At 37.3% G+C, this 25,551-nt stretch overlaps 1 protein-coding gene across 7 annotated transcripts in view; it reads right to left on the reverse strand.

Moving 5' to 3' along the window:
- Nucleotides 1–25,551, reverse strand: part of OSBPL3 (oxysterol binding protein like 3) — a 124,143-nt gene that overhangs the window by 59,942 nt on the left and 38,650 nt on the right. For all 7 annotated transcript variants that reach the window (XM_070729011.1, XM_070729015.1, XM_070729013.1 and 4 more), the window contains exon 2: nt 12,779–12,904. In XM_070729011.1, the coding sequence (XP_070585112.1) occupies nt 12,779–12,871 (93 nt within the window). In that variant the 5' untranslated portion in view covers nt 12,872–12,904. The remainder of the gene's footprint in view (nt 1–12,778; nt 12,905–25,551) is intronic.

Consider the following 25,551-nt stretch of genomic DNA (forward strand, 5'->3'; position numbering starts at 1 on the left):
ACATTTTGTACATGTTTTCCTTACAGGCTAGAGACACCATTAGCTTATAATTTTTATTCCATAATTTCTCCCATTTATCATATTTTAAAATTATCATATTTTCTTTAACTACTTCCTCTTCCAATTTGCATATTTTTCAGAGTATAAGATGCACCAGAGTAGAAAATGCACCTTAGTTTTTGGTGGGAGGAAAATAGAGAGAAAAATCTGCTACCAGATATTAATCTTGTTAGCGTCCTTATTTTATCCCTTGATTAAGCCTTAAAAAAAACTTATTCGGAGAGAGTAACAATGAAAGAGTTGCAAGCTGGCAAGAGCTGGGAACATTGTTAGCACCTGGTTAGGGCTGGAAAGAAACATTAGGAGCAAGTAGAGCAATGAAACAAAAATTTGCAGAGAGAAACAAGGAAAGAGCAAGATAAGAGCTGGGAAGATCATTAGCACCAAGTTAGGGATGAAAAAAAACTTTGAAAAAAGCTTCATTCAGAGTATAAGATGCACCCAAATTTTCAGGCTCTTTTAGGGAAGAAAAAGTGTGTCTTATATTCCAAAAAACCCAATAAATCATTTTTTTAAAAAAATCCATATTTTTCCAAATCCATTTTATATCTAGACTGTGTATGCATGGCCACCAATCAATGGCTGCACCCTTTTCTTTGAGCTCTTGTCTTGTTTTCAGATCCCCTTGACCATCTAATAAAACTTTGTATCTCGATTTTATCAATATTCAATGCATTTAGACACATTTGTGCATCCATGGGTGATAACCATTCTGGGATTTTTCTATAATGATTATTCTTTATTAACCATGTTGTAAAGGGCATCTCCAATTAGGTGTCTCCAAAAATAACTATGTTGTTTTTTGACTCATAGAAAAGCATGCCACTCTATTTAGAGATCATGCTCCTCTAATATTAAGGTTCTTTTATTACTTAAATCTATCCAATCCTTAATCCAAATTAATGCCTAGTAATTGTTGTGATTCAGACTGAGGCTCCTCAGGGACCGGCTGGAGCTCTGCCAGATCCATGCCCAGAGGAGGAGGACAGTGACCAGGAGGGGGAGGACCAGGCAGACGGGGGAGAGGAACATCAGGAGGAGGGAGAGCAGCCTGAGACCCCCCCGGGGGGGGGGGGGGGGGCTCTCCCCAGCTAGTAGCCTGGATTCATTGGATGAAGACGCACAGGCTATAATAGACATGAGGCAGAGACGTGCAGCTCAAAGAAGGGGCCAATTAGAAAGATATTTCCATCCCTGAATTGGCAACAGCTGGGTTTGGGTGTGGTTCTCCTCAGCAGGGTTGAAAAGGCAGGCCCGCCCTTACAGTCTCGTGGAGAGTTATCAACTGGGAGTCCTGTGACCTTGCTTCGATTCTTGGCGTCTCTGATCTTGCCTTGTGGCCTAGAAGCCTGGAAGATTTGGGGGAGGCGTGGGTTTTATTATCTCCAGAGTTGTTTTTACCAGCAAGAATCCTGTTTTATTGCCTGGCCTTCGTGAAACCTCTGTGAAACTGCATCGTGTTCCTGTCTGTAAGAACAGTTTTTGTTACCTGTGTTTGCTTTCCAGTATATAAACTGCCTTTGCTTTTTACCAGTGTGTCTGGATACTCTTTTTGGTTGGTGGTTGGCGTTTGGGGGGACCCAGACAGAACAGTAATATAACTCCCTGTCTGGAAGTCTAAGTCCTCCTCTAACTCTGCTATGTTGTAGTACTTTTAATTTAATTCTAGATTTCTTTGCCACATATAATTTAGTATCATTTTATTTAAGTCTGTAAAAAAATTCTTAGTTTTACTGAAATTACTTGGAAGAGAAACAATACCTGTGTTAACATATTCATTTTTATCATTGATATTCTTCCTAAAAATAACAGTTGTATATTTTTCCAATTTCTAGATCTTTTTTATTTAAATTATTAATTTATTATAATTATCTTCTTTGATCAACGAACTATGGGCATTAACCAGATTCCTAAATATTCTATTTTTATTTATTTATTTTTATTTGAGTGCCCAACCTGCTATTTTCCATATTCTTCTATTTGATATATAAATTTAGGCCAGATTGAGTGCAAACACTTGGACTCTATATTCTTATTTTATTTTCAGATCTTTTATTTCCTTTTATTTCTAATTTTATCTAACAGTATATCTAATGTTAGTATGAACAATAAGGGAAATAAAGGACATCCTTGCTTTACTCCTTTTGCTATCTCAAATTTTTTAGCAGTATCTTTGCTTATTAATATTTTCTCCCTTTGGATTGAATATATTTCTCTCCAGATTCCATTTGTTCCAATTGTAATATAATACATTTCCAATTCAGATCATCAAAAGCCTTTGGGGCTTCTATAAATATTAATGCCGCTTGTTTATCCAGGCTTGCCTCGCAGTATTCTAATATATATTTTTATTGTTCCCAAATTATTCTTTATTTGCCTTTTTGGAAGAAAACATTTTGATATGAATGAATATACTTATCATATTTTTTCATCTTTCTGCAGTGATTGAAGCAAATAATTTTCAATAATTAAATTGATCTATAGCTCTTAATTTGTTGTGGTTCTGAATCTTCTTTTGGAATAATCAAAGCTTCTGTCCCAGAATTTGGTATTTAGGTTTCCATTAGTTCCTCATTAAAAATTTCTAACAGGGTTTCATCTAATGGTTCTTGAAATGTCTTTATATAATTCTGTCAGAAGTCTGTCTTGGCCTGGTGTTTTATTATTGTTTTTTCTTACCTCTATTAGGTATGTTTTAGTAATTACTCCATTTAATATCTCTTTTGGGGTCTCTTCTAATTTTGTTAGATTCATCTTATTCAAATAATATTTAATATCTAACATATTTTCTTGGGCATATAAATGAGAGTTGGTTGCCAAGCACATCTTACAGTTGTAAAAGTAATCTTATGGAACCAGAAGAAGAACCAGAACAAACACAACAATGAAATAAAACAAAATTAAGCACAAAGCAGAAATGCAATTTGAGGAAACCTTTCAGATTTGTCACGCTCTAATTCTCACGAGGAAAAGAAGTAGAAGAAAGGAAGTGCATTCAGACTTACAAGGTTGTGTTATTATAACCATCTAATAAAAGTCATATTAGCATTCATAACTTCGGTTTTGTAGTTTGGTTTGCCTTGAAAGACTAATAATTGTGGAGCACTATCTACCGTGCTGGTACAGTGTAGATTGGAGAAGTTCCTGAGGATTGGAGAATGGCCAGTGTTGTGCCTATTCACAAGAAGGGCAGTAGAGAAGAAGCTGGTAACTACAGGCCAGTTAGCTTGACATCAGTTGTAGTTAAAATGATGGAGACTCTACTCAAAAAGAGGATAAATCAGCACCTAAAAAACAATAACTTATTAGACCCAAATCAGCATGGCTTTACTGAAGGCAAATCATGTCAGACTAATCTCATTGATTTCTTTGACTATGTCACAAAGGTGTTGGATGAAGGTGGTGCCGTGGATATTGCCTACCTGGACTTCAGCAAAGCCTTTGATACGGTTCCACATAAAGAGCTGATAGATAAATTAGTGAAGATTGGACTTAATCCCTGGATAGTTCAATGGATTTGCAGCTGGCTGAAGCGTAGACATCAGAGAGTTATTGTTAATGGCGAGTATTCTGAGCAGAGTCAGGTTACAAGCGGTGTGCCACAAGGATCTGTTCTGGGTCCTATTCTTTTTAATATATTTGTGAGTGACATAGGGGAAGGTTTGGTAGGGAAGGTTTGCCTATTTGCCGATGACTCTAAAGTGTGCAATAGGGTTGATATTCCTGGAGGGGTCTGTAATATGGTAAATGATTTAGCTTTACTAGATAAATGGTCAAAACAATGGAAACTGCAGTTTAATGTTTCCAAATGTAAAATAATGCACTTGGGGAAAAGGAATCCTCAATCTGAGTATTGCATTGGCAGTTCTGTGTTAGCAAAAACTTCAGAAGAGAAGGATTTAGGGGTAGTGATTTCTGACAGTCTCAAAATGGGTGAACAGTGCAGTCAGGCGGTAGGGAAAGCAAGTAGGATGCTTGGCTGCATAGCTAGAGGTATAACAAGCAGGAAGAGGGAGATTATGATCCCACTATATAGAATGCTGGTGAGACCACATTTGGAATACTGTGTTCAGTTCTGGAGACCTCACCTACAAAAAGATATTGACAAAATTGAACGGGTCCAAAGACGGGCTACAAGAATGGTGGAAGGTCTTAAGCATAAAACGTATCAGGAAAGACTTAATGAACTCAATTTGTATAGTCTGGAGGACAGAAGGAAAAGGGGGGACATGATCGAAACATTTAAATATATTAAAGGGTTAAATAAGGTCCAGGAGGGAAGTGTTTTTAATAGGAAAGTGAACACAAGAACAAGGGGACACAATCTGAAGTTAGTTGGGGGAAAGATCAAAAGGAACATGATAAAATATTATTTTACTGAAAGAGTAGTAGATCCTTGGAACAAACTTCCAGCAGATGTGGTAGATAAATCCACAGTAACTGAATTTAAACATGCCTGGGATAAACATATATCCATCCTAAGATAAAATACAGAAAATAGTATAAGGGCAGACTAGATGGGCCATGAGGTCTTTTTCTGCCGTCAGACTTCTATGTTTCTATGTTTCTATGTTTAACTACGACACAATACTTGTTCTCCTTTTATAATTTTTATTGTCAATTATATCATCTAGAGATTCCTACAAATTAGGGGTCTCCAACTTTTTCTGTTCTCTGGACCAGTGGCAATTGAAGGCAGTGGACTTCTTCGCTGCCAAAGTTGCTGATGGAGCCGGAAGAGAGGGCTCCATCACGTGGTGGGACGATCACGCAGAGAAGTGTGTGATTGCCCCCAAACAACTGTTCGTTGATGGAGGAAACTGCGTATGAGCAGGCAAGGAGGTGGGGCAGAGCAGCACTGGGTATTTAAAGGCCGCTCTGACCCTGGATTGCCCTCTTTTCTGGAAGCTCCCTTTATCTATTGGTGTGTTAGGGTTGCCAATCAGGGCCGAGTAGGAATTTTTTGCGGCATGAGCACTTTTGTCGACAGCCATTATTTTGCCTACTCCACACCAAAAATGAGGAGAGGGGACATGCAAGGGGAGATTCAATTGATTGTTTCATGCCCAGTTATCATTAATTTTCCCCCTTGGTCACTGGGGGCCAGGTGGGGGCGGAAATGGGTGTTAGCAGCAGCTGCGTGTTCCGCTTTAGGGAGCCTTTTGGAAGGTGATTGGCAGTCCCTTGCCAGAAGCTCCGGGCATGTCGGGCCTGAGTTATGGAGAGGGGGTGCCAGTGGGGCTCAACTATGTCAAGACCCCCGATGGTGAGCCTGGCAACATGCCAAGTGGTATGGCAGAGAGCAAAGGAAAGGCCTGGGGGAACCTTCCTTTGCTCAGCAAGAAGCTTCACCCATAGATGCTCAGGAATGTTTTGATAGGGATTCTGCCCCCATTCTGTCTTTCATAATATTTTACAAATTATATCAATAACGTGACCCATTTTAAAAACCAGTTTTGTGTCCGTGCATTATTTAGCTTCCAAAGCAATGGTAGCTTTGATAGTTTTGGTGATGGGGAGGAATCAATTTTACATGTACAAATGCCACACATGCACAAATGAAGTTTTGTGTGCTCACCTGTTGCTTTGGTGACCTAGTTGCCAATAGGCCACAGTGCCATAGCAGGCCATGGACAGAAAATTTTAATTTCTTGGAAAATACTAAAGTGGAATAGAATTTTCATGAAGACTAAATAAATTGGTACAACCATTAACATTACAAGAAATCAGAGACAATCATCCATGCAATTGGGGAAAGGCTTTGAACCAGAACAGACTTTAAAGGAAAAATACAGAACTTTTACAGACTTATTAGCACATATTGCTAGAGTCAATTATCATTATTTTTTTCTATTTCCTTCATAATTTAATAAGGCCTGTATCACAAAAATATTGGTACTTGAAAAATATATAATAAAGAGAACTAATTATAGACCATTATTTTTGTACAAATGAATGCTAAAAATTAACTATAATATTGACCAGAAAGCTACAGAACGGATTACCTTCCATAATTCACTCATCATTTTTTTAAAAAATAGACAAGTATTTAATAATGCTCACCTAGCTATTACTATAATGATATCGCAGCAGATACATTGGAATAAGCTCATCTAATTTTATTAGATGCTTCTGATATAGTATATTCCAAAAGATACAGGATTCAACTATCTTTTATTCATTCAGCCATAATCTGGCATCTTTGTGTAATGGCAATTTATATTCTGTAAGATATTAAATTGAGGATCTAATTTATAGGATAATCCATTTTTGAAAAGGCTATCACATATCTTTAAGATGTACATTATCAGAAGTACTCCCTGGTCCACATGTGAGGTGAACGTAAAGGTCTATAAGGAAGAACCTTCCAATTATTCACCAACAAATACTTTTGCCTAGTCCATAAAATTATATTACATAATTGAGAGTGTTTACATCTATATATTTATTTAAACATATTCGAAGATATATTGTTTGTTTGTTTAAGGAGATGTACAAGTCTCATGATCCCAAATGTCATCTATCTCTGACTTCAACTAAGTAGAAAGTCAAAACTAAAAATATGTTTTCTGAGACAGCATAAAAGAGGCCAGTCAGTCCTTAATGCATGTTTTAAACTTAATGGTTTTATTTATGTCTAAATAATTATAAATACTTCTGACCGTGCACTAAATAAATTATGTGCTCTTTGTGTCTTATAAAAATCGTAACATGAGGATTGAAGTCCAAGCCTTAAGGACAATGGAAGGTGGCAGACAGTATTCCAATGTGATGCTATTTTTTTAAAAAAATACAGACATGTCAACATCATAAATTCCCTGGAAATGTCACACTGAAGTCTGATGGTATTCGTTTTAATATTTTCCACTCAATTTTATAAACGTTATTTTTTAAACTCTAAAATCATTCTGGCTTCCCCACAATAATGAGGACTTGATTCATGAAAAGAGAAATCCTGCGAGAAGGGCAGCATATAAATTCAATCAATCAGTCAATCAATCAATCAATCAATCAACCATTTGAGTCTAGGAAAGCAACAATCAATCATTCAAATATCAGAAATGTGTGGTCATGTACTCTAAAAACATACCCTATAATCAGAGGAGGGCTGCTGCCTGAACGGGGGGGGGGGGGGGAGACGCAGTGGGGTAGCAAAAATGGAGCTTCACCCCAGAGCACCCAATTTGCATTGAAAGATGTTGAAAGAAACTGTAGGACCTTCCTGCCTAAGCAACACTCACAGTGTGGTAGTAAAAACTTTGGTAGCCCTTCACTGCCTATAATCAATAACTTCTGGAATTGTCGGCAGAATTGCTTATATAACAAGATTTATATAAATCAAAAGAACAAGAATGGAAATTGTCCAGTAAGGCCCATATGACTCATCTGTTCAGCATTTCCTTACATAAAATAAGCATGAAGCTTATCTGAAGAATTTAATAATCCACTTTTTGTACAGAATATAGGGCATGGCAGACCTTTGGAATGACACAGTTACAATCTTGCTGAAATCTGTGCTGAAATGTGATCAAATAGAACTCCTAATTTTCTGTTATGGGTAGAAGCTGCATGTTATTTTAGGGCAAAATAATGGAACACTTGAGCTAGCATAAATTCAAACTACTCTTTGTTCTTAAAGCTCCATCAACATGCCAAGATGACAGTGCCAGACTTGTGCCTAGAATAAAATACAGTCAGTTGTAGTACATATTTTTCAACTGCTCAAAATAGAAAGAGAGTTTTGTGGGGGAGTACAAGATTTTGCATCAGTAGCATCAACGGAAGCATTTGTTACAGTTCACAAAATTGGCACAATTGTTCCCAACTTTGCTTTTTATTAGGTACCATGAGAGCTTTTTATGATACTGTTCTTTCATCCCAATTTATTTGCTGAAATTGTCAATAATAAGCTCTTCTTCTTTTTTAACATACATTAAGCTGGGAAAGTTTAGAAGTTTTGTTATATTGTGCTTGGAGGAGTTGTGATACATGCTATTAAATGACTATCTTTGCTATCCTAAAAACAATGGCTACATCCTAGTGGAACCCCTGCAGAAACGTGAATATAATTGTACTGACATTCTTTATTTTCCTCTTTTTTCTAAATCTCAGACCATAGTTACAGCACAATGGGAGTGCCAGAGCATTCTATGGAAAGCAGAGATTTAAAGAAGTCAATTCATCAAAATCATAAGTCCTAAGCAGTGCAGGGCTACCAAAATTTTTACTACCACACTGTGGGCATGGCTTGTGCAGGTCGCCCTGCATTTTCTTTCAACATCTTTCAGTGCAAATGGGGTGCTCTGTGGTGGAGCTCCATTTTCGCTAACCCACTGCGTTCCACCCCATGAAGGCAGCAGCCCACCACTGGTCCTAAGGATTGAAAGCAGCCATGTATGGATTCCAAGTTAAAATCCCATAAGCAATATCTTTTTTAGCAATAAAAAGGCAAAATTTATAAAAGTTCACAAGTAATTATTTGCTCTTCTTCTGTAGCACTAAATTTGTTCCCTACGACATCCACCATATCTTCTTGAGTTGTGTGGCTAATTTTGGAGGAGTAAAAATGTAATTTGAGGTCATAATTATTTCTTTTTAAATACAATGGTACCTCTACTTAAGAACTTAATTTGTTCCGTGACCAGGTTCTTAAGTAGAAATGTTCTTAAGTAGAAGCGATTTTTACCATGGGAATCAATGTAAAAGCAAATAATGTGTGCAAACCCATTAGGAAAGAAATAAAAGCTCGGAATTTGGGTGGGAGGAGGAGGAGGACAATTGCTACTGGAGGAAGGTGGTGAGGTGAGGGGAATCAAAAAAATCCAAAACTTTAAGGTTTAAAAAAAAAGAGAGGGACTCTAAGGCAGTGCCCAGAGAAAGGAAAATGTTCCGTTCACTCTGAACTGCCCAGAGCAAAGGGAGTGTTTTCCTTTCCCTGGGCGCTGGCAAAGGTTTATTCCCTCTCCAAGAGGCCAGAGAAATGAAAATGCATTGTTTGCTCTAGACTGCCACCAAAAGGCTCCTCTGCCAGCCCAGAAAAGCCCAATATGTCTGGGATTAAAGGGGAAACGGCTTTGGTGCCGCTCTCAAATTTCGAGGGAAATTTTTCTGGGCTTGGGTTCTTAAGTAGAAAATGATTCTTGAGAAGAGGCAAAAAAATATTGAACACCCGGTTCTTATCTAGAAAAGTTCTTAAGTAGAGGTGTTCTTAAGTAGAGGTACCAATGTATAATGTTACAGAAACATAGGATTAAAGTTTTCTTAATGTGGAAAAGTAAAAAAGAAAATAAAAAGCATCATATCCACATTATTAACATAGGAAGTCCTTGGCTTACAACCATTCATTTACTAACCATTCAAAATTACAATAGCACTAAAACCAGATTTTTTAAAATACTTACAACCATTGCAGTATCTGCATGGTATGTGATTTTCATTCAGCTGCTTGACAACTGGTTTTGCAACCTTTTGAGTAGCGTCAATGGGGAAGCCAAATTCACTTAACAACTATGTTATTAACTTAACAACTGTAGTCATTCACTTAACAAATGTGAGAAGAAATGTTATAAAATGGTGAAAAACTCACTTAATTACTGTCTTACTAGCAGCAGAAATTGCGGTCATAAATTGAGGACTACCTGTAATGCAATCCTAAAATCAACACTTTTCTAACATATTTTGGTAATTTTTCCATTTAACCAACATGTTTATGGAATATAGTAAATTAGCTACCACTGCCCTAGTGAACCCAAGGATCCAATAAAGTTTTATTGAAAGCAGTAGCGTTTATTGGAAAAGCAGGATCAATTTTTTGTGTGGGATTGCTAAAGGAGTGATCAATACCTTTGTCAGTTATAGTTGAAGGTGTTGATTGAAAGTCACTTGGGAAGAACTTCTTTCAAGCAACATGTAAATGCTTTCTGAGACCTTATAAAGGTTTGTTAATTTACCTATGTTTTTGTCTAATCAGCAGAATAGAAAAGAAACAATTCTTGCTCTTCACCTGCATATGATTTAAAATGGAACATTTATTTTTATTTATTTATTGAATTTTTATATTGCCTATCTCACCTCAGTGACACTGGGCAGCTGACAACTGAGCATTTACAACAAATGCTATTTCTCTGATAATTGAGGTTCATAAAAACATAGCAAAATATGAAACTGAGTTGCATTGTCTATAAAACTTTTGTGCTTCCAGATTCTTTCAAGATAAGTTACCGAAGAGTGAAAAGAGGGTTTCCCCTCCCACCCACATATTCATGACCTGGAAAAAACCTTCCAGAAACACTGGATTTGCCTCCTTTGAAAACAGACTGGTAGGCAAATAGATCTGTAATCCAACAAATCTTTTCTTATTCTTTTATTTGTTTCAAACGATATGTCGTAGAGACTTTGAAAATATTTGAGCAAGTCTGACTTTCAAATGTATATGTGGGTGTCTGAGAGAGACAGAGACAGACAAATCGACTCAGTGAGACATGAGATGAAATCAAAATCTCATCTTAATACTGATTTTTTTTCTTACTACTGAAGTAACTTATGAAACACATGAGCGTTATAATCAACCTGGTCTAAAATCTTAGAATGTTTATTTTCAATTGTGTCGTGAATATACAAAGGATGATTATAAATATGAAGCTGGTACCAGGATTAACAGTTGATATCATCATGAGAAATAATACATTTAATTTATATTCTTGAAAAAGGGAAGTAAGTCAATGATTTTTTTTACAAGAACTACAGAGAACTTCTAGTTCTTGGATTGCATCTAATGTTCTTAATTGTTTGGTTTATTAATTCAAATATATATTTTTCCTACTGAAATAAATATTTAGATTACAAAAACACTCTCCAGTATTGTTGGAAACTGTTACTAGGGAAAAATTGTTACTGAAAAGAAAAGGAAGGATGAAAATAAGTACATTATTTAATTTAAATAAATTATTAAATAAATTTATTAAATAAATAAATATATTATTTAATCCAAATAAAAGTGCTAATATTGCTTCTGAGATCTATTACACATAACCAAAAATACTATAATGATTCTCTAATTATACATTGGAAAACATTTTCCATTATTCATAAACGACATGGCCAATGCTTAGTTTATTGAAGTTTTCATATAACACCATTACAAAAAAGCAAAACCTTTATGACCTTTATGACCTTTAAAGCCCTTCATGGCACTGGACCAGAATATCTCCGAGACCGCCTTCTGCCGCACGAATCCCAGCGACCGATTAGGTCCCACAGAGTGGGCCTCCTCCGGGTCCCGTCAACTAAACAATGTCGGTTGGCGGGCCCCAGGGGGAGAGCCTTCTCTGTGACGGCACCGGCTCTCTGGAACCAACTCCCCCCGGAGATCAGAACTGCCCCTACTCTTCCTGCCTTCCGTAAACTCCTCAAAACCCACCTTTGCCGTCAGGCATGGGGAAACTAAACATCTTCCCCTGGGCACGTTGAATTTATATATGGTATGCTTGTGTGTGTGCATGTTAGTATAGGGTTTTTTCTTAAATTTATAATATTTTAATTAATTGGATCATGTATTGGATTGTCTTTTCACTTGTTGTGAGCCGCCCCGAGTTTTCGGAGAGGGGCGGCATACAAATCCAAATAATAAATAAATAAATAAAACAACCCAAAGCTCACAGGAGCTGATAGGAAAGTGTCCATGAGCTGATGATTGAGTTGAACAATTGAAGATGATGTCATCAGAGAGGGAGATCCTCAGAAAATTCAACCCAGCCTATAGAGCTATGGGGCTAGAATAATCCATCTTGGACTCTTCCCTCCAATATGAGGGAAAATCTATTTTTTCATTAACTTCAAAACATGCAATTTCTTAATAACTTCACAATAAAAAAATGATTGTCTTCAAATTATTAAAAATGATCTTAGCCTTATATAATAAATGAAATGGCTAACTAGTTAAATCCTGGAGTCTTGCTTGGTAGCTTTCCAAAATTAGAAGCCATTTCAAAAACCAAGTAATAATTTCTAATGATGGGGCTATTCAAATAATCTGTTTGTCTAACATATACATTTTAGAAATATGGATCCATATCATTTTAGATGAGGCAGGATATTTATAAATACATAAATAAAATAACATAATGCAATATATAAAATTATATATTTTCTATACTTAAAGTTAATAGTTATAATGATTATTTTAATAATAAACCTATTTCTTCATATGCTGAGCCTAATTTTACAAACTGGTTTTCTCAAGGATTACTATCATATATAATCATTTATATACATGTACCCATTTTTTCTGTAAAAAAAAGTTTTTTAAAAAATGTATGACATTATTGTTGTTTCAAATAAACAAATTCTCCAGAAAATGCTCTGCTAAGAATGAAATATCAATACAGTACTATGATTTATAAGAGAATGATATCTGTGCCAATTGCTAAGGTGCGTGCCTACCGTCCCTGTCCTATTGTCTTCTTTTATCATTATTTACTAATGTTATGCTTATACAAACTAAAATCCTATACTTGTTCAACAAAATAAATAAATCTTAAATTTGGTATATGATGCCTTATCTAAAAATTCATAATGGACTTTGATATTATGTGCTCAATACACCAGATTGGTTCTCTGAAATAGTCACATGGCTAGAGTTAATATACTATATATTCCGTTCATGTTCTTCACAAATCTAGAAGGTTATAAACAAAGATTAATATAAATTTGTATTTACCTGTCGACTTCCTTGTTTAGAAGAACAGCTGCTAGTACTTCTTGAAGGTGACAAGGCAGTCTGAGATACCCCCAGATTCTTTTCTTCAGTCATGATTGTAGAACAAAATTCTTGTGAATCAAATCACTTAGAAAAGCATCAAAAGAATAGGAAGAAACAGAAGAGAAAGAGCAGAGTCATTTCTTTCCCACATACATTCCAATGGCGTTATCATCATTCAGCAGAAAATCCTAAGAAGGGGGGGGGGGGGAGACCCAATGTATACATGTCACTTGATAGTCCTACAAACACCAGGCAAGAACTACCGTATGTTTTTTCCAGTGAAAAAACCCCCAATAGTTTTCATGAAATAGCAAGTTAATATGTGATACAATAGAGGTAATCCTCGATTTATGACCACAACTGAGACTAAAAGTTCTGTTGCTAAGTGAGATTCTGTGACTAAGTGAATTTAGCCCCATTTTATTATTTTTCTAGCAGAGTTGTTAAATGAATTATTGATATTGTTAAGTTAGTAACACAGCTGTTAGGTGAATCTGGATTTCTCACTACTGTAACTTCTATTTTCAGAAGGTAACAAAAGATGATCCCATGAGTCTGGGATATTGCAACCATCCTAAGTATGAATGAGTTGCCAAATATTCAAATTTTGATCCTGTGACCATGGAGATTGTGCAATAAATGTTGATGATAATAAGTCACTTTTTTTAATGCTGTTAAACGATAATTAAATGAACTCTTTTCAAATTTTATTTTTCAAATTTTGAAAAATAATGACAAAATAAATTTGAAAAAGCTGTAAAATTATATTTCATTATATGTTGTTATAATTTTATTTATTTCTTTGAAGACATTAAAATAAAAACTGTTGGAACCAGGACATATAAAATTAGGCAGAGGATTTTCCTAAAATTAGAAACATTATTATGCCATATTTCACAAGAACCTTCGTTCACTCCTCCTCTCGCAACAAAACACCTTACTCCATCAGACTTGAAATACTGCGATTAGACAATTTACAACTACATTGCCTCCAATGTGATCCAACAGTAATTCATAAAATCATATACCAATATGTCCTCCCTGTTAGTGATTACTTTACTTTCAACTGCAACAACATATGAGCACATAATAGATTCAAACGTAAACCGCTCCAAACTAGATTGCAGAAAATATGACTTCAGCAATAGAGTGATCAATGCCTGGAAGGCATTACTTGACTCTGTGCTTTCTTCCCCAAACCCCAAAATCTTTAACCTCAGATTGCCTAGTTGAAGTTTGTAAGGGGTGTGCATAAGCACACCATTGTGCTACTATCCTATTATCTTCTTTTATCATTATTTACTACTTATGTTATGCTTATACAAACTACAATCCTATACTTGCTCGACAAAATAAATAAATAAAATAAATCAGAAATAGCCTTCCTGAAGATATTTCCCCTCAGATTGTTTTATTAATAAGTACTCTAGTTTTCTATGAATGTTCTGTGGTTTAACTAATTAGATGCAATCTAGTCAAGTCAGATTTTGTGACTACAGGGATAATTAAGGTCAAACTATCAACAGCAATAAGCCTAGGTCCCTTATTCATTCCCTATTTGTTTTCCTTCTCTCTCATTTTTTTCTAATCTAACATCATCTCATTAAATTACAGTATATCAGTTTCTATTTTCTGAACATTGCCTCATGTCAGTCTTTATTCTTCCACAAAAGAGTGATAGGTTCTTCTTAGAATCTGCTGTACTTTCACCACAGTTCAAAGCATTAGCTCCGTTATGGTGAACCTATGGCATTTGTGCAACAGGTGGCATGGATTGACATGTGGGCATGCAAGCTGTCGCCCCAGTTCAGCTATGCCGCACATGCGCTCCCACCTCCCACAAGTCAGCTAGTTGTTAGATCTCTGCTACACATTGTTGTGGTTGGCTCTGGCCCAGCTCCTGCCCCAGGGAATATGGAGGTGGAGGCAGGGGAAACGTCAACATGTCCTAGGCCTGTTTTTGTTGCCAGCAGAGTCAGGGAGTGCAGTTTCCTCAGACGAAGAAGAAGGTGGGGGTGACTTGGAAGAGGGGGGCTTGGCACACAGCCCAGAAAGCCAATCACCATTATCTTCGGTCAATTCGGATGACGAAGTGTTAGACCCACGCAGTCGCAGACTTATGCATCGAAGAGACCAATTGAGGAAATATTACAGGAGATAAGAGAGGCCACCTGTGTTTGGGTGGGGCTCCAGTAATTAGAGCTGCTGCTATAAATAGCAGCGTGCTAGTTTGGCCGTTGTGGAAGATTATCTGATTGCAGTTCTTCAGGATCGTGCCTCACTGTTTCTGAACTTTGTTTGTGGATTTTTCACACCTTTGACACCAAAGCAGAGTAAAGTGTGTGTGTGTTTCACTTTGTGGGAAGAAGGAGGGCTGTGACGGTTCTTCACAGCTGCTAGCTAAGTACTTAAGTACTTATTAAGGGACTTGTACAGCCTACAAGGTTGTTTTGGGGAAGAGTGCTCTTTGCAATACAAAAAGGGTGCTTTGTTTCTTTTGAATTTTGTGATAAAGGACATTGTTTTGAATTTTCAGACGTGTGTGTGTCTGAAATTTGTACCCGTGAATTTTCGGGAGGCTTCTACCAGAGAGCCCGGCAGAACACACATGTGCCTTTTGGGGGTTCAGGTGTGCATGTCCTTTGGGCACTTGGTCCGGAAAAGATTAGCCATCACCGATCTATCTTCTTTGTCACATCTTTTATGCTATTAAACTCTTACAGTTATATATTGACATTGAAAATATCTTTGCTATGACTACCTTCAATTCTAATACTAATCTCTTTACTTTTCCACTGTCATCCCTACCCTACACAAAATTTAAGAAAGCAAATCTACTACTACTTTCATTTCTTTGCCACCATTTATACTTTTATTCAGTATGGAGACTGAAATTACTTTTGACTTAAAATTTAACATTCACCTGGAATTTTCTCTTTCCATTCTTACCTTTATAATCAGATATTCTAAGTTGTAATTAGTTTCAGCTAACAGAATGATTATCTGTTTTGGCTTTCAATTATGGTTCCATTTGTCAACTCTTCCGATTCTGCCAGCCTTATATTGGTTTCCAAAGAGTTATAGAAACAATACTGTAATCAGCCATCTCTGGCTGTTCATTTGGCTTTTGTTTCTTAATGTATAGATATACAGTGGTCCCTCGATCATCGCGAGGGTTCCGTTCCAGGACCCCAAGCGATGATCGATTTTTCGCGAAGTAGCGGTGCGGAAGTAAAAACACCATCTGCGCATGCGCAGATGGTGTTTTTACTTCCACCGCCGCCCGTCCTTCGCCCGCCCACCCCGTTGCTCGTGCCTGGGGTTTCCCCGCGCGCGTGCCGCCCGCCCGCCCACGCTGTTGCTGGGGCCGCTTCCCAGCTGGGGAGCGGAGCTGGGGTTTCCCCAAGCACGCGCGCGTTGCTGGGGCCGCTTCCCAGCTGGGGAGCGGAGCTGGGGTTTCCCCAAGCGCGCGCGCACCGCCCGCCCGCCCACGCTGTTGCTGGGGCCGCTTCCCAGCTGGGGAGCGGAGCTGGGGTGTCCCCGCGCGTGCCGCCCGCCCGCCCACGCCATTGCTCGCGCTGCCGCTGGGGTCTTACCGGGGCAAGAGGGGGAAGACCCAGGGAAGCCGCCCAGCTTCCCAGCTGGGGAACTCCACCATCTACGCATGCGTGGCCATAGAAAAAAAGGCACGCATGCGCAGATGGTGGAGTTTACTTCCGGGTTGAAAACTCGCGAAATAGCCCTTTCGCGATGCTCGAGGACGCGAAACTCGAGGGTTCACTGTATTCTTTTTGTAACAGTTTAAAGAAAACTTTGCAGAAGGAATCAGCACAATAATTTAATTATTTGCATATCGTCATGTCTTTCCTTTGATGTATACAGTACTGTATATATCAATCCTTTTCTATCTTTGGGTCATACAGTCTTATTTTATATTGATTATAGTTATTAGCATTTTGTTTCTTCTTATGCAACTTTTTCATTAAAATAGTAATTAACTTTTCATGCATGTACATTTACTGAATATTATGGAAGCCTATGGAATAATATGAAAGAATTAAAGCATCATAGTGGATGATAAAACATTCATTCAGATAAACCTCATACATAAATTTGCACATAAATGCATGTGGGCACATACATACAGTCATAAAATATCACATAAACACACACACACACCAGGAGTGGGTTACTACCAGTGCCGTCCGGTGCAGGGGAACTCTGGTAGCAGCCTAATGACACAATTTAGGCATGATGCCTCCAGTGTCGTCTTTCCTGGTCCATGCATGCCATCATCTTTTTTCAGCTTGAAATGTTCTTCTGTGCATGCATGGAGGTGGAATCAGCACTTTTTTCCTGATTTGGATGGCTTCTCAGCTTTGTTTAGGCTTGAAATTTCCATCTGCGCATGCAAAGTTATGCTCACGCGTGCAAAACATCACAATGCACACCGATAGAAAAGGGTAAGAGGAACACCTCCCCCCCGCCCGATAGAGTCATAAAGTATCAGACTTGATGTCTAATAAGATTGAATGTTTCAGTTTACATTTACTACTGAGTCTGGTAGGAAAACAGTAACAGAAGCCAAGAATGGTAGCCTATACGTGAAGCAGAAACTTTGCTAGCAAACCCCTCTGAGAATTATGTGAACTATAGTACCGTAACCTTGGAAACAGCTTATGGTTATTGTATGAAGACAGTATTTTAAAAAGCAATATCTTTCACCACTCAAACAGGAAAGAAAGTGTTTTGATAATATACTATATCAATATCTCAGGCAGAGTGGGAATTTCCAAATGGATGTTTTGAAACATTTTGGATTTTGAGCCTATTAGTCTAATTTGTTTGAGGGAACAGAATAAAAGCTGTCATTTGATTATTTTATTTCCTGTGATTTATTGGATAGCACAACAAAACCAGTTTCAAGTTTTAGAATTTTCTTTTAAATTATAACATTCTAGGAAGCTCCTGCTGTGGTTCAGCTGTAGTTATCCACAAAAGGGAGTTCTTATCTTACCTCTTTCTTGTTATATAAAATAGTAATTCAAATTCTCACATTTTTCTATAGATTCTATAGATCTATTCTGCAAGCACAGAGTAAGTATCCAAGATTAAATGGGATTAATTTAAAGAAATTGTCTTCCAAATATAGGTAGTCCTCAAGTTACAACCACAATTGAACCCAAAATTTATGTTGCTAAGTAAAACATTTGTTAAGTGAGTTTGCCCCATTTTACAACTGTTATTGCCGCAGTTGTTAAATGAAGTCACTGCATTTGTTAATAACACTATTGTTATGTGAATCTGGATTCTCCATTGACTTTGCTTGTTAGAAGATCACAAAAGGGGATCACATGACCCCAGGACACTGCAGCCATTATAAATATGAACCAGTTGCCCGGCACCTGAATTTTGATGCTGCAAAAGTTTTAAGTTGAAAAATGGTGACAACCATTGTAATTCTGAACAGTTACTAAACTGTTGTAAGTCAAGGATCACCTGTGAACTTTCAGTTGTGATAGGAGATATGTTTTATATTTTAGTTTATTATTAGCTTGATTTAGAATGCTCTCAGTTTCCCGGATGAAATTATGACTGAGTCTGTAAGAAGTTTCCGTCACATTTTCGGACTCCTAGTTTTCTGTCTTTCCTACATAATGGCTATTATAGTCCTTACACTGAATATTATAGATGTTGAGTATATATCAGTGTTTAGACCAACTAAATCTAAAAAGAGGGGGGGGGGAAAGAGGTCCAGTTTGGCATAATAGTTAAAGTATCAAACTAGAAACTGGGAACTGGGAGTTCTTTTAGAAACATAGAAACATAGAAGACTGACAGCAGAAAAAGACCTCATGGTCCATCTAGTCTACCCTTATACTATTTCCTGTGTTTTATCTTAGGATGGATATATGTTTATCCCAGGCATGTTTAAATTCAGTTACTGTGGATTTACCAACCACGTCTGCTGGAAGTTTGTTCCAAGGATCTACTACTCTTTCAGTGAAATAATATTTCCTCACGTTGCTTTTGATCTTTCCCCCAACTAACTTCAGATTGTGTCCCCTTGTTCTTGTGTTCACTTTCCTATTAAAAACACTTCCCTCCTGAACCTTATTTAACCCTTTAACATATTTAAATGTATCGATCATGTCCCCCCTTTTCCTTCTGTCCTCCAGACTATACAGATTGAGTTCATTAAGTCTTTCCTGATACGTTTTATGCTTAAGACCTTCCACCATTCTTGTAGCCCGTCTTTGGACCCATTCAATTTTGTCAATATCTTTTTGTAGGTGAGGTCTCCAGAACTGAACACAGTATTCCAAATGTGATCTCACCAGCGCTCTATATAAGGGGATCACAATCTCCCTCTTCCTGCTTGTTATACCTCTAGCTATGCAGCCAAGCATCCTACTTGCTTTTCCTACTGATCGACCACACTGCTCACCCATTTTGAGACTGTCAGAAATCACTACCCCTAAATCCTTCTCTTCTAAAGTTTTTGCTAACACAGAACTGCCAATGCAATACTCAGATTGAGGATTCCTTTTCCCCAAGTGCATTATTGTACATTTGGAAACATTAAACTGCAGTTTCCATTGTTTTGACCATTTATCTAGTAAAGCTAAATCATTTACCATATTACAGACCCCTCCAGGAATATCAACCCTATTGCACACTTTAGAGTCATCGGCAAATAGGCAAACCTTCCCTAACAAACCTTCCCCTATGTCACTCACAAACATATGAGCCGGGGTGGCGCAGCAGGTAGAGTGCTGTACTGCAGGCCACTGAAGCTGACTTGTAGATCTGAAGGTCAGCGGCTCAAATCTCATCACCGGCTGAAGGTTGACTCAGCCTTCCATCCTTCCGAGGTGGGTAAAATGAGGACCCGGATTGTGGGGGCAATAGCCTAGCTCTGTTAAAAAAGTGCTATTGCTAACATGTTGTAAGCCGCCCTGAGTCTAAGGAGAAGGGCGGCATAAAAATCAAATCAAATCAAATCAAATCAAAAAATAAATAAATAAATAATAAAAAGAATAGGACCCAGAACAGACCCTTGTGGCACACCGCTTGTAACCTGTCTCTGCTCAGAATACTCGCCATTAACAATAACTCTCTGATGTTTATGCTTCAGCCAGCTTGAAATCCACTGAACTATCCAGGGATTAAGTCCAATCTTCACTAATTTATCTATCAGCTCTTTATGTGGAACCGTATCAAAGGCTTTGCTCTTTTACTGGAGAGTGTAATTTGTCAATAATTTCAACAAGACACTACAGTATTCTGGAATCTCTTTGCTGTCACTATAACAGTATCTGATTTCTACAATCTGTTACACTATTTTTATATAGCAATGATGTGATTTTACTCCAATCCACATTTATCCTCTTGGAATGAAATATTAGAAAAAGTGGGCAGCAGAGTTGCTATGGAGCATTTATACATTTTTGCTGTTGCTTAGCATTTCCTATGGTTCTTTATAAATTATGGCTCATCTCTAACCTAGTAGTTATCCATTTTATTTTTAGAATATACAAAACAGTGCCTATAAATACTACCCACTTTATCATTCAAGCAATGCTTCCCTAACCACTACGAAAAAGAAAAAAATAGAAAAAGAAAACAAGCTCATTTTCTATTATTGTCCTTAGCACCAAAATGTTCATTATATTGAAACAATACATTTCTGATGTGATCCACATAACAATCATAAAACTATTTTATTCAAAGATTTTGACTCAAGATCCAATCAGGAAAAGGTAACAAAAAAAATCTGTGACTTTTGCCCCCATTTAAAATAAGAGAAATTGAATAAAGTATATAAGCATAATTTTTTAAAAAAATAATATAAATCCTTAAGATTTTACATTACCCTAATCCAAGATCAATTCAGTATTCTGTTTTCACATAGCAAATTAATGAGCTGCAGCATTATAACATCTTATGATTGGAAGAAAGGACGCTAGTTCCTACATCATTCAAGATTACTTATGCTCTTTTTTAAAAAAAACACATTTTTAGCTTCTTGGACCACCTTTGGTATTAATTTGCAATTAGAATCATTTTTGAACACTTCCAAAAATTGGTTAGAAACTATGTCTTGTTCTGAATAGCTCTAAATTACTAATAAAAACTGTGAAATGTGAAATATTATAATCGTATTACAACAATTCAACTGTATCTCATTTGGCTCCTTGGTACAATTCTAAGCGCTCTTCTTTATTTTTCAAGCTGTTTATTAGTCTGCACTGGGCTACATTCTCCTTTATATGTATCTGACATATAAGAGAGACAACAATCAAAAGCAGGATTTTCTCATCAGTGGTGGAATCTGAAGTTTAGAAGGGCATCCTTAATCGGCTTCATTCTTTAGCAAGGAAAGGCTGCTTGAAATAATTTAATATAAACTTTATGTATTAAAATGTTTAAATTATGAGTTTAAAGTTCTGAAAGTGAAGTAATGTATATTGCCAGTTTATCAACCATGATCTATGAGTATATGTCAAAGGTGCTGTGAGATAAGATCCTTCCCCAGAAACCTATCACTTTCTAGACTCATAAAAAAGAGTATTTTTCAAAGGGTAATTAAATTGAACTGAGTGCCTCAAGAATATCTCAATTATTGCATATTTATTATTAAAGCTTGAATGTTCTCTTGACTGAGAACAAAAGTGACATGGAGAATTTTCTCACAAGACCAAGTATTAGCACCATTTGTTTGTCAAAATAATGAGTCTCTCCTGTATACACCATAGACCTTTAATCAAGTACTGTTTCCTCAAAATATATCAATAACTGCCGCTAATTTCTTGCATTAAAAACTTCCTTTCAAAAATATTTTGTACCCTTTACTGCTCATGAATAAAGCAATCAGCTCTTTCTTTTATTCAGTATTTACGGTTAGTCTATTGCTGCAGCTTTTGAATATTTTATAGCCTGCTGTCCTTCCTCATTAGTCTGAAAGGGACGAAAACTCAGGTAGCATTACTTCTCAAAAATAATTAGATTTGTGAAATCCCTACAGGGACAAGATGATAGACTGATTTATTTACAAATCAATTAATCTTGTTATTCTCAGCAAGTTGCATACATGGGGGAAGAGAAGCAATGCAACGATTTTGAGCCATGGAATCAAAAATATAGCAAAGGTAAACTAATTTGAGGGTGAGATGAATAAGAACAAGAGTTGGATAAGGGATTAAGTACTGCTTCTGTTGAGGAAGCTGCTATACACTTTAAAAAAAAAAACCAAGGCAGCAATTTTTGGAAAAATGTTCCCTTCCCCACAGCTGTGCACAAGCTTGTAAGGAGAGGAGACAGGACAATAAATTCTCAAAGGTATCTATGGACAAGCAGCATAAAAGAGACACTGAAGGTTATCTCTTCTCCCCTCTCTCTTCCACTCCCTCCCTTCCTTTGTATTCGAATCCCTACACTTACCGTATCACAAAACAAGAAGAAATTATATTGGTAGTTATTCCTCCTAAACAGGAAACTTGAGGAATGCCCTAAATTTCCAATTACCTATATTTCCCTATTTATTTCTTAACTACAAAACTATGGTTGACAGGTGGGCACACACACTCTCTTTGCCCGTGTGACAAAAACACACAATTCCGTAGTGATGCAAATGGTAGGGAAAAGAAATGAAATCCATCTGTTATTGATATAGGGACGATAATTGTTATATTTAATTTAAAGCTGTTAGAATAAAAGTGGATGCAAAAACTTTTGTTTTTATATTTATATAGACATAAATCTTCTTTGTATCTTACTTAACTGAGGTATGAATCACATGATTACAGCTCTTCCCTTTGAATTTCATTTCCCCCCTTCTATAGTACTACAGATTAAGAGTAATATTGTAGATGGATCAGTGATTCTCAATCTATGGTCTTTGGACCATTGGGAGGCACAATGTCATCACAGAGAGTTCATGAAAGCTTGAAGAAATCTTATTTTAAAAATCTTGAGTTAAAGGGGATCCATGGTTACAAAAGTTAGGAGGTCTGTGATGAAGGAATAGTTGAGAACTATTTTTGTTACTGTTATTAACAGTAATGGTGTACTGTTAATAAACAGCATACTGTGACACTAAAATACACCTTTCATAGCATTTTACAAAGAAAAGACTAATTGAAAAATATGAAACAAAAGAATAACAGGAGAATGAAAGGAGTGTTGGTCTTCCTGATATTTTCTCGTAAGGTGGAGCTAACCTCCAAGAATAGGATGACACCGTCCCTTCAGCCAATGAGGACTGAGTTTGACAATGAATACAGTATATGTTTACCCTCCTGCTTCTATTCCCTCTCGTTTGACAAAGGACAATGTCAAACTCTGCTTGTAGCTCCCAAAGTCAACCAAACTAGGAGGTAGAGTGCCAGGCCAGACTAATTTTGGGTGGGATTGGAGATTAGTTCCACTTTATGGGACAGGGAGTATTAAGTAAGACCAAAGCCCATTCTCCATAGTAGGTAAAGCTAACTTCCAAGAATAGGACATATCAAAGCATTAGGATAGGCAGAATCATCATCAAATGTAATTTAGTGCAGTTTATATTTAGAATTCATTGGAAATCAGTGAATGCATGCATTTACCCCTTACTGGATGTACAAAAGGGAAAATGTAAGGTTTGCAGCGTTACAGAATTCTATGACTAAATAATGATTTTTCCAAAAAATACAGTGGTACCTCTACTTACGAACTTAATTTGTTCCATGACCAGGTTCCTAAGTAGAAAACTTCATAAGTAGAAGCAATTTTTCCCATAGGAATCAATGTAAAAGCAAATAACACATGCAAACGCATTAGGAAAATCCAAACTTTAAGGCTTAAAAAAAAAGCGGCGGGCAGACAAAGTGAAGGCTAATGGAGTGGAGACGACAGCAAGGAGAAGCCAGGAATTGAGTTTAAAAAGGGAGAATAGAGGCAGGACAAACATATATTAATTGTCAGTCCTCATTGGGTGAAGGGATCGTATCATCCCAGTCTGGGAGGTCAACTCCATCTACTATGGAGAATGAAAAACAAAATGAAAATAATTTATGTTTACGGGGTGATATGGGGTGATGCGGGGGGGGGGATAGGAAGACAAAAGAATATTGTGATATATTCCCTAGTGAGATATAAATAAATTAACAAACTCCTTTGGAGAAAAGATTTTCGGTTACCATTCTGCCCCTGAGTCTCTCTCTCAAAGTGGGGGGATTCAGTGCTTCTTTATCATCACCCCCCATGGAAAAGCATTAGCAATACAGTGCAATTTTTACATTCACTTTCCAGTAATTATAATCAAGTAACAAGCCACAACACTACCTATCCTTACAAAAGACCTAAAAGGTATGTTTTCGGTAATTTACAGACATAAAACTGTCAGCTCCAAAGTGTTCAGAGCTGATCCTCAAAGAAAACATTCAAAGTTATTTTGACTGATAGCTCTTTACTCTCAAATACAGGAATTCTATTGTGCAACTACTTGTCCTGTGGAACTCAGTCCTTTTAAAGCAACTTACACAAGCAGTAATGAAATTATTTTCTCTATGTAATTCAACAGCAGAATACGAGTTAACCAAAGGAAAAGATTAATGGCTCATGAGCATAAAATGTAAATGAAGGTTATGTTTAATTTTACTTTTGTATAAAGAGGGGTGGCATACAAATCCAATAAAATAGATAGATAGATAGATAGATAGATAGATAGATAGATAGATAGATAGATAGATAGCAAATATGGTGACTCCACTGTCAGTAGCTGTTTTGAGTTTAAAACTAGTTTCCAAAACTTTATTGTTATATCAGGTTTGTATTCACTAATTTTTGAAGAAAAAATAAGAGCCAGTTTTGCCTGTGTTTTAACATATCAGATTAGAAATCAGGAGATGGGGATTCTAGTCTCACCTAATCCATAAAAACCAGCTGGATGATCTTGAGCCAGTCATTCTTTCTCAGCCCAAGAAATAATTTTCATGAATTGCCCACACAACCTAGTGATTTCCCAATAATCATTTGAAGAACAAGTTAAAAAACCCACCCTTCAAATCCTCTATATATTAAGAAAAATAGTTTTGTACACTGCAGTACTTGCCTTCCTCCTTAATTGTAGTTTTCGCCATTAAAAATTGGCCAACTCTCAGCTTTTCTCCCCTTACCTTCCTCTGACCACATGCAAATGTGTCAGCCCTTTGAATAGTCCAAACCATGAAAAAAGAGTTTATTATTTATTTATTTATTTTATTACAGTGATCTCTCGATTAGCGCGGGGGTTACGTTCCAAGACCTCCCGCGCTAACCGATTTCCGCGTTATACTGGATGCGGAAGTAAAAACCACCATCTGCGCATGTGCGCCATTTTTTCATGGCCGCACATGCGCAGATGGTGGAGTTTGCGTGTGGGCGGCGGGGAAGACCAAGGGAAGGTTCCTTCAGCCGCCCAACAGCTGATCTGCTCCGCAGCGCGGAAGCAGCGAGGATCCGAAGATGGGGTTTCCCCGTTGCCGCGCTGCGGAGCGGATCAGGTGTTGGGCGGCTGAAGGAACCTTCCCTTGGTTTTCCCGCCACCCAGGCAAAGGGGAAACCCCTGGGCGGCGCTGGGGCCATGCGGAGCCGCTCATCTAGGGGGGCGTGGACCGGCAAGGTGCCCTCCGCTCTCTCTCTTTCTCTCCCTGTTACCGGTGTGGTATAAGAGAGAGAAAGAAAGAGAAAGGAGGGCGACTTGCCAGTCCACG

Source organism: Erythrolamprus reginae, chromosome Z (genome assembly GCF_031021105.1).
Source record: "Erythrolamprus reginae isolate rEryReg1 chromosome Z, rEryReg1.hap1, whole genome shotgun sequence".
Lineage (NCBI taxonomy): Eukaryota > Metazoa > Chordata > Lepidosauria > Squamata > Dipsadidae > Erythrolamprus > Erythrolamprus reginae.